General features: G+C 27.6%; 1 protein-coding gene and 1 pseudogene across 2 annotated transcripts; both read left to right on the forward strand.

The window, feature by feature from the left end:
* The first annotated feature begins 208 nt into the window (after positions 1–208).
* Positions 209–2586, forward strand: LOC101495041 (uncharacterized). 2 transcript variants are annotated; one of them, XM_004507129.4, is made up of 6 exons: positions 209–362; positions 603–684; positions 1225–1352; positions 1828–1888; positions 2010–2067; positions 2304–2586. In XM_004507129.4, exons 1-5 carry the CDS (start codon positions 228–230, stop codon positions 2021–2023), a joined length of 420 nt encoding a protein of 139 aa, XP_004507186.1. In that variant the 5' UTR covers positions 209–227; the 3' UTR covers positions 2024–2067; positions 2304–2586. The 2 variants fall into 2 exon arrangements, with proteins under 2 accessions (XP_004507186.1, XP_004507187.1); XM_004507130.4 differs by lacking the exon at positions 2010–2067.
* Positions 2587–5833: 3247 nt separating this feature from the next.
* LOC101498652 (cell division cycle 20.5, cofactor of APC complex-like) lies at positions 5834–8341 on the forward strand (annotated as a pseudogene).
* The last annotated feature ends 2186 nt before the right edge of the window (positions 8342–10527 follow it).

Below are 10527 nucleotides of genomic sequence, written 5' to 3' on the forward strand. Positions count from 1 at the left end.
ATAATTTTTCCCTTATAAGATGGGTGTAAGCAACGGTTTTATTTGGAAAAAAATACTCACAAAGGCACGTTTACTTGCTCTTTCCCAAGAAAATAATTATAATGTTTTTTCTTATTTTAATGCCTATTTTCATGAAGTTGTTAAGAGAATTGTCTATATAAGAAAGCTTCTCATCTTTTGTTATTTCAATTGTTTATAGATAGTGATTTATATATATATAAGAGAGAATGGAAGGAAAAAATAAGCCAAAGGGTTCTTATTCTTCATTTTCTTCTTCTGAGTTCATAGGCTCCAAAGAGTCAACACATCCATCTTCTTCTCTTGGAGTTTTTAGCTCTATGTTTTCTTCTCATTCCCCTAATGTAACGCTTTTCATTTCTTTAGATTTATTGTTTATGCTTTTGTGCTAACTTTTTATTTAACCACATTTATTGGTTTTGCTAATAATATTCAATTTCAACATGAAGAACAACAATTAAAGTTGATAGACTAATTAATAAGATGCTAATGATTGAATTTATATATTATTTGAATCCTTAAAATATCGGAATAAATGTAACAAGTTCATTTATAAAATTTGTTTAATGAAACTCTGATTTTAGGTGGTTGGGAGAGAATCTATGTGTTTTGAAGTGAATGACATAAATGCCAAGGAGACGTGGAATCCCATACTTCGAACTCAAGGTAGTATACGTCATTCATTTAAAATATAATTTAATGCAACTACATATATATAATATTATGTTTGTAGTTTTTGGTAATGTTTTACGAAACAATATTGAAGAAAAAAAAAATACATCGAATTATAACTAGAGCATACATTTATGTTGCTACTTTTTCCACTTTTTTACTTTTCCTTACCCACACCCTTGAGAATGTTTAGTTCCCTTTTTTTTATGCAATATTTAGTTATTTTCTTACTCCTATTTATTGTTAATTTTTCCATAAAAAAATATCACTACATTTTGTTTTTCATTCACATAAAAATTGTTTCGAACATTAAGTTTAATTCGACTATGAAATTAAATTTTAGGTTTAAATAAATATTTAGACCTTCTAAACTTCTATATTTTCTTTTTAATTTCGATAAAAAAAATCCAATATAAAAATTTATTTTATAGACAAAAGAATATTAATTATATGTTTCAATGGCTATAGTACATATGTAGTAGGAAATCTTCATTAAATTTAGATATAATATTCATTTTCAATTCTTATTTGTAGCCATAAACGAAGATGGCATATTTAAGAGTTATGGTGGTGAATCTCATAACACAAAAGTCAAAGAATTGAGTTCTATATACGAAGATAAAAAGACTGAACCATGTAAGCTTAGTTCATCAAACTCCACGGTAAGTCATAATACATTTCTAAAATTTTAACCTAATTTGTTATTTATTAGTTGATCATGATTTTTATTTATGAAAATTTTGGATAAATTCAAGTTAACTAGAGTCAAAAGACTACTTCCTCCATTCCACAACAATTGATTTATTTTTCAAAAAAAGTGTCTAATTTATTTTTCAATTTTATCTATTTAACCTATAATTAATACTAGATGCATGTACAACTCTCAAATCAAACTTTTTCACTTTAAATTTAAATTTATAGTAATAATAAATACATGAATACTTTGTAAAAGTATTTTAGTAAAATTATATAATGTTCTCTCTTTTCCATCTATAATTTTTTTAATTTATGTGAAAAAATTAAATAAGTAGATTATCGTGAGATGTACAGTATTATTATTTAGGGTATATTCTATTTTATGAAGTTGATAATTATTTTCTAGTACAATGAATTTGTAACATTTTTTTTATCTAACAGCCAAAGAAAGATGTTGAAGAAAATGATTCAGAAAATGCTTCAAAAGGAGATTGGTCGAAAGGTTTATTATAAAAATATATTAATTTGTCTAATAGATTTATTGTCTTAAATTTGCATATGATTTATACCACTCTACTCAAATTTTACATATCATTGATGTCTTGTTAACTTTCCATCCACAGAAGGTCTCTTTTGAAAATTTTATATTTGCCAACAAAAGGCGTGTGCTTAATTTACAAGGTATATATATAAATTTCTAAAACCTAAAGTAAAATAATATTCTTAGATATTCCATATATACATGGTTCAAAAATGGTACACAAATATGACATCTTAATTATTTCATTCTAGTTACATTTCTTGTTCTTTTTCTATAAGCAAATATTTTTTTTTTTAATAAAAGAAATATAAGGGGTATTACAACCCGTAAATTTGATTTTAGAGTAGGATATTCATAACTTGAATGGATGTTGTAGGTACATGGTAAATTGGGGTAACAATATAATCAATCCAAATTTATGGAAGGACTATATAGAAATCAAAATGTAATGGAGAACAAGTTTTCTTTACGCGGCGACCAAACAACACAGCCAGAACATAAAGTCGTCAATGATATTAGTTTCTTTATTTCTTATTTTCTAATTAAAAATAGAAAGTTATCTTTAGCAATCCTATTGAAATTGTAATATGTATTGAAATGTTATTTACTATCAGCTACTCTTGAGTAAAAACTTTGAAGTTATTTACTTTATTGGAAAATGTCTATTTGTTGGTTTCTCATTAAATTTATATTTCCGTTGTGATTGTTTTTATAAGAATTAAATTCAAAATGTTTCATATATATGCAGAATAAAATATATATTTTTTTTAAAAAGAAAAACTTTACTAATATAAATGCTAGAAATAGAATTTGGCACATCTTAAAATGTAGCAGCAATGTTGTTAAATTTAATAATTGAAATATTATTACTTATTGTTGCTATTATTATTATTATGAATGAAAGGATTCTTGTTAATAAATTTTAAAGGGAACATAATAATGTTGATAATAATTTTTAAAATTAGTTAATTTTTAAGAACAAACTAGTTATAGTGTTTTGAGATTTGAAAATTAAAAAGCTAAAACCATCTGAAAAGGTCTTAGTCATGAATTTTAATCTCATTAGTTTTAAAAATAGAGCAAAGGTCTTAGTCATGAATTTTAATCTCATTAGTTTTAAAAATAGAGCAATTTACCAAGGGTATGCTTATTTCTGTTTTTGTTTCCACAAATAAAATTAACATTAGAAAAAAAAAATAGTTTTAAAAATATAAAATTAGATTTAATAATTTTGAAAATTCAGAAAAATGACGTCATTCCAATCACAAGTATACAAAGTAAAAATTGAAAATATTTTTAAAAAATAAATTGTCCCTAAACTATCCATTGAAAATTTTAATTTTAATTTAAAGAGAATGTAATTATATTTATTATATAAATAAAAGTTAACTTCATGATCATGTTAGTAATATTTTAGAAAATCTCCACAAAAAATTGCTATAAATTTGATTGCGCAAGTACTTCGACCATTATTATAAACAAATTCAAATTGTAATACTAGAATACATTCAAAAGACTTGTTCCGATATCTTTTTTCTATTTTTATTTTTGTTTTCTATTTTTTTTAATAACACAAATAAAAACAAATTCAAATTAAGAAGCAAGGACACATTCGGAGCAACCAATCTCATATGAAAAATTTATTCAGATACATTCTCTATATAATTGTGATACGTCTGTATAATTGTGTGTACTATTGCTTAAAGTTACACAAATTCAAGATAACCTTCATTTTTTTTTTTGCGGAGGATAACAAATACAAGGAAAATTCAACCATCCCACTTGATGGAAAAGAATTTTAGATAAACCATAAAGAAGATTAGTTGTAGAAACCTTGTACATATTCCCAATGAAAACCTTGTACAAGTTTTACTATTGGATTGCAAAACTAGTGGGCAATGGCTACTGATAGTTTCTCGGGAGAGGTGATTATGTAGGCAAAGTAGACGTTTCTATTTTGGAAGAAGCTTCATGAAACTATATGAAATACAATGTTTTATAATATTTAAAAATAAAAAGTAAGTTATGGGTTTGTAAGCATGTGATATGTTTTAAAGTTCGACACATTTTTGCACATTTCTTCTAAGAGTTCTTCGTAATATGTAGCACTCTTTTTATGACAGTTAGTTGGGTGCAATTAATTCTCTATATTTCATGTAAAATATATATCCATTTTGGTTATAATAGTGACAAAGATTTGAGGTCAATTTTTTGCTTATAATAGTGATTAGAGGGAGTATGACTAAAAGGAATAAGCTAATGACTTTATCATCGAAAGGCCAATTCCATCAAAGAATTCATATAAGGGCATATTGGATAACTGACTAATATTATACAACAGGGTAAGATATTGTCTCTTTTCAAAAGAAATGCAACTTTTAAATTTTTTCTAATAACATCGAAGTCTTATTAATTTTCACATAATAACTATCGAGGTATTGAGCAAGTAGTTGTTGCACAATGTGTTGTAAACCCCAAATACTTAATTTAATTCTTATGCATAAAAAAAAGGCTAAATTACATTCGTGGTCCCTTAACTTAATTTCAGGTAACGTTTTAGTCCTTTATCTTTTTTTTTTTCCCGATTTAGTCCTTTATTCCTAAAAATATCAAATAAAGTATGAAAATATGAGTTTATTTGAAGATTTGTTTTACGAATTTGATGAAATTTGTATTATATTGAAGAATATAATTAATTTTATGAGTTTTGATTAAATTTTTTTTTTGAATTTTTGTATAAAAAAGGATAACATTGTTGAAATTTTAAAACATAAAATATCAAATTGTCACTTAAAATTAAAATAAAGGACCAAGTCGGGAAAAAAAAAGATAAAGGACTAAAACGTTACCTGAAATTAAGTTAAGGGACCACGAATGTAATTTAGCCTAAAAAAAATTCACATGATAAGACATCACACTATTATTGTTTCATGTATGAAGCATTAATTTAGAATAATGACAATAGAGAACAAAATTTGCAGCTTGAAGCCATTGAACCTTGTATAGATACACACCTACCTGGTGCAAAATATAAGTCATTTTGAACTTTGTCTACTCTAGACAAAAAAAAAAAAAAAAACTCACTTATTATGTATTCTAATCAGTATCACTATAAGCAAATATTTTAGGAGTAGGCGTAGCTTCACTGGTTGTTGACTTCTCTTCTATGATCACGCTTTATCTGTGTTCTCCGTGATGCAAACTCTCCATGTATTGAAACCCAATAACCTCTTCGTGATTCCTAGTGATCTCAAAGTCTGCGGCCTCGTTGGTGACCGAATCTCCGGAGAGAAAATACATTGCTTGATTTTGAAGTGTTTGTTTGAGATTGATGTTTTTGTTTCGAGTGCGTTGATTATGTACTCCAAGTGTAGTAAAGTTGAGGATGCACGTAAGGTGTTTTATGGAATGGATATCAAGGATTTGGTGGCGTTAAATGATGTTGTTTTCTGGGTATGCTCAACAAGGACTTCCGAATGAGGCATTAGGCCTAGTGAAAAATATGAAATTGATGGGTGTGAACCCAAATATGGTGATTTGGAACGCTTTGATATCTAGGTTTGCACAGATATATGACTGAGCAATGGCTTATGAAATTTTCAGGTTGACGATTGAAGATAGTGTTGAGCCTGATGTTGTGTCACGGACTTCTGTTTATCCGGTTTTGTGCAGAACTTTCGTAACGACGAAGCTTTTGACGCGTTCAATAAAATGTTGGGTCATGGGATTTGTCCTACGTTTAAGCAAATAGCCTCAAATAAAAATGTCTAAAAATCAAGAAAAATGTATATACATGTACTTCGCTCCTTAGAGTGGGAAAAAATCATTTTCTTCCAATACTCTCTTTCTTCTCACCATCATCAATTAGTGATAATTCTTCGAAGGCATAAACAACAACAATACACGATGTGGAATCTTGATAAAGATTGGTACACTCCAAGAAGCTTTCTCAATGCTCCAACCCAATATGATTTTCCAGTAATTATACTATTACCCATTCCTTCATTATTCTTATTTTGTTTCTTTTTCTTTCGTTATGTGCATGCTTATTTTTATATATTTTTCTTTCTAGGGTGATAGGTTCATACCAATAGAAGTTTGATGGATCTTGATCAAGCCCATAGTTTGCTCACTAAAAGATCAACCAAAAATATTCACAACCAAAATTTCAATGTAGTCTTTTTCGTTGATTCTTTCTTATAAAGTTTTCGACTTTTCTTGATCAAATTCTTGAGGGTTGTTTGTTACTTTATTTTTCAAGATTAATCTGGTTTTAATCTTTTCTATATTTATTTAAGTGTTTAAATCGTTCATTTTATTCTTTCTTATAAAGTTTTTGATTTTTCAATTTCAATACTTTCAAGAAAAGTAATTCTTGATCAAATTCTTGAGGATTGTTTGTTACTTTACTTTCTCAAGATTACTCTAGTTTTAATCTGTTGTTGTTTATTTGAATGTTGAAACCGTTTATTCTACAAAAAGTGGGGCTTTATCTTGCTTTATTTAACATCTTCTTCTTGTTATAATGACATGAAGCGTATAGACAGAAATCGGATGAGCAACTAACTTTGGATTCATATGGGAGGCCGTTTTAGAAGATGTCCAAAATCAATTAAAAACTATATTTGTCATATCGATGTGTTGCGACAACAAGATGCCACGTTTTAGTTTCATTGTAATCCATTTGTCAAATAAATTTACCTGTCTATGCAAAATGCACCTATTTGTTTTTAGGGCGTCCTTTTTCAATTGCAACATAGTTTCTTGCAAAGACCTTGAAATCCCAAATGTACTGACTTTTATTAAATTGGAATACTGATTTTCTTTATGTGCACATGGTATCCTCTACTTAGTTTTTGTTTTCATAATTAGTAGAATTTCCCAACAGCTAGAATTGATGTAGTATTTTATTTTCTTGAAATAGTTTATGTTTATATGGACAGGAACTTAAGCATTCTCATATTATAAGTAATAAATCATAATATGCCTAAATGTTGACATTCCTTTTGAAGGATCAATGAGAAAGTGTTTTCATGAAATAAGTCTTGTGCTATAATCTGATTAGATAAATTGATTAACTGTGGTTGCAGAAGGAATAAAAGGTATTAGATGCACCAGAAATCATAAATGGTTTTTACACAAACACAATGGATTGAGGGATAAACAACATTCTAGTTGTTGCTTTAGGCAAAGAAATGTACTTGTGGAACTCTATTATTGCTCATGTGTCTCAGTTGTTTAAATCAAATGACAACTATTATCCAACTAGTGTTTCCTGGTCAGAGGATTCAAAGTATTTGACAACTGGATCTATGAACTCTAATCTTCATCTCTATGATGTTGTCACTTCCAAGCTGGTAAATATGCATGTATCTCTCTCTATTCATTTGCTTGGTTTCACAGTGGCCTTATTCTTGCTTGATTTTTGATTTTCAGATAAGAAAGCTAGAAGGTCATAGTGAAAGGGTAGCAGCTCTTCCATGGAATGGAAATATTTTAACTTCTAGAAGCCATGACAAATCTATAATCAACCATGATGGTAACTAGATTTAAATTTCTAAATGTTTTATTTATGAATACATTAAGTTACTGATAAAATAAAATATTATGACAATAAAATAATATTTTGTTGTATTATGATGTTCTTGTGTGCAGTTAGAGCAATAAGTAATGTGACTTCCCAAGTAAAAGGACATAGAGAAGCAATTTGCAGTTTAAAATGGTCGAAAAGGGGAAATATGTTGGCAAGTGGTGCGAGACCACAAAGTGGAAATATGTTGGCAAGTTAGACCACAAAGTGAAAATCTAATCTATGTATGGGAGTCAAATAAAATGAACTCATCAAAATTCTTGCATTGTTTTAAAGACCACATTGCTTCTGTCAAAGCACTTGCTTGGTGCCCTTATGATTCATTTGTGCTTGCTTTTGGAGGCGACGTCAATGATGGATGTATTAAGCTATGGAATGTACAAAAGGGAACCAACATTTGCAGCATAGATACCAAAGCTGAGATTTCTGGATTAGAATGGAATAGACATCACAAGGAGATATTAAGTGGCCATGGCTTCAGTCCAAGTGTAGAACACAACCAACTTTGTTTGTGGGAATATCCATCTATGACTAATGTCGGAACCTTTGGCACTCATACTTCGAGAATCATCCATCTATCTTAGGTGAATTAAGAGACGATGAATGAGTTCTAATTAGAATATTTAACTACTAATTTACTTACTTACTAACTGATTATATTATGTTTTTATGTCTTGCAGAGTTCAGATGGATTAACAATTGTTTCAGCTGGAGCATATGAGTCTCTTCGCTTTTGGAATATTTTTGGGCCACCTGCTACTAAAACAAAAGATAATTCGAGTCTGGATAACCTTTTATCTATGAAGACAATATTGATAAGATGATGGAAACATAACAACATTGTTGTCTTAGGGCAACATTTTTTGTATAAATTAGTAGTCTTCACACTCTGTAGTATGACATTGATTTTTAAAATTGAATATACATTTTTTTTATAGAGAAAAATAGCTTTTGTATTTTTATTCGACACAAAGTATATTGAAATAAGAAAGTTCACCCAAATTAGCTATCACATTGATATTTTTTATTTTATTTTATCAATAATTGATTTTCGATTTTTAAAACAGATTAAATTGGTGGGGGAGGGAGAACCAACTTTCTCAAGTCCTTTTTTCCATTCCATTCTCCTTTTAAACAAGTTTTATGTTTTATATTTTTGTAAGAATTAAATTCAAAACAATGCATATATGCAGAACAAAATACATGTATTTTTTAAAAAGAAAAAATTCATTAATATAAATGTTAGAAATAGAATGAACACATCTTAAAATGTAGCAGCAATGTTGTTAAATTTAATAATTGAAATATTATTACTTATTGTTGTTATTATTATTATTATTATGAATGAAAGGATTCTTATTAATAAATTTTCAAGGGAACATAATAATGTTGATAACAATTTTTAAAATTAGTTAATTTTTTAAAACAAAACTAAAAATTTAAAATAAAAAAGCAGTTATAATGTTTTGAGATTTGAAAATTAAAAGCTAAAACCACCCCAGTCCCCAAATAGATCTTAGTCATGAATTTTAATCTCTTTAATTGGTTTTAAAAATGGAGCAATTTACTACAAGGGTATGCTTACTTCTGATTTTGTTTCCACTAATAAAATTAACATTAAAAAAGACGTTAAGAGTATTTTTGAAAATGTAAAAATAGATTTAATAATTTTGAAAAAACTGAAAAATGACAACCAAATGCCATTCCAATCACAAGTATACAAAGTAAAAATTGAAAATATTTTTAGAAAATAAACTATCCCTAAACCATCCATTGAAATTTTTAATTTAAATTTAAAGAGAAATTGATTATATTTATAATATAAATAAAAATAAACTTCATTCACAAAAAAAAAAATTACTATATATTTGATTACGCAAGAACTTCGATCATTATTATAAACAAATTCAAATTGCGATACTAGAACACATTCAAAAGCTTTGTCCCGATATCTTTTTTACCTTTTTATTTTCTGCCTTTTTAATAAAAACAAATTCAAATTAAAAAACAAGGAGATATTCGGTGCAACCAATCTCATGTGAAAAAATTATTTAGATACATTCTATGTGTAATTGTGTGTATTATTGCTTAAAGTTACACAAATTTAAGATAACCTTCAATTTTTTTTTTTTTTTTTGCGGAGGTTAACAAATACAAATAAAAATAAAACATCCCACTTGATGAAAAATAATTTTAGATAAACCATAAGGAAGATTAGTTGTAGAAACGTTGTACACATTCCCAATGGAAACCTTGTACAAGTTTTACTATTGGATTGCAAAACTGGTTGGTAGTGGCTACTATGATAATTTCTCGGGAGAGGTGATTATATAGGCAGAGTAGACGTTTCTATTTTGGAAGAAGCTTCATGAAACAATATGAAATACAATGTTTTATAATATTTAAAAATAAAAAGTAAGTTTTGGGTTTGCAAGCACGTGATCTATTTTAAAGTTCAACACGTTTTTGCACATTTCTTCTAAGAGTTCTTCGTAATATGTAGCACTCTTTTTATGAGAGTTAGTTGGGTGCAATTAATTTGCTATATTTCATGTAAAATATATATCTCTTTTGGTTATAATAGTGACTAAGATTTGAGGTCAATTTTTTTGCTTATAATTGTGACTAGAAGGAGTATGACAAAAAGGAATAAGCTAATGACTTTATCATCAAAAGGTCAATTCCATCAAATAAATTATATAAGGGCCTATTGGATAGTTGACTAATATTATACAACTGATATTTGTCTCTTTTTAAAAGAAATGCAACTTTTAAAAATTTTCTGATAACATCTAAGTCTTATTAGTTTTCACATAATAACTATCGAGGTATAGAGCAAGTAGTCGGTGCACAATGTTTTGTAAACCTCAAATACTTAATTTGATTCTTACTCATAAAAATAATTCACATAATAAGACTTCATACTATTATTATTGCATGTATGAAGCATTAATTTAGAATAATGACAATAGATAATAAAATTTGCAGCTTGAAGCCATTGAACCTTGTA

This window comes from Cicer arietinum, chromosome 6 (assembly GCF_000331145.2).
Source record: "Cicer arietinum cultivar CDC Frontier isolate Library 1 chromosome 6, Cicar.CDCFrontier_v2.0, whole genome shotgun sequence".
Taxonomy (NCBI): domain Eukaryota; kingdom Viridiplantae; phylum Streptophyta; class Magnoliopsida; order Fabales; family Fabaceae; genus Cicer; species Cicer arietinum.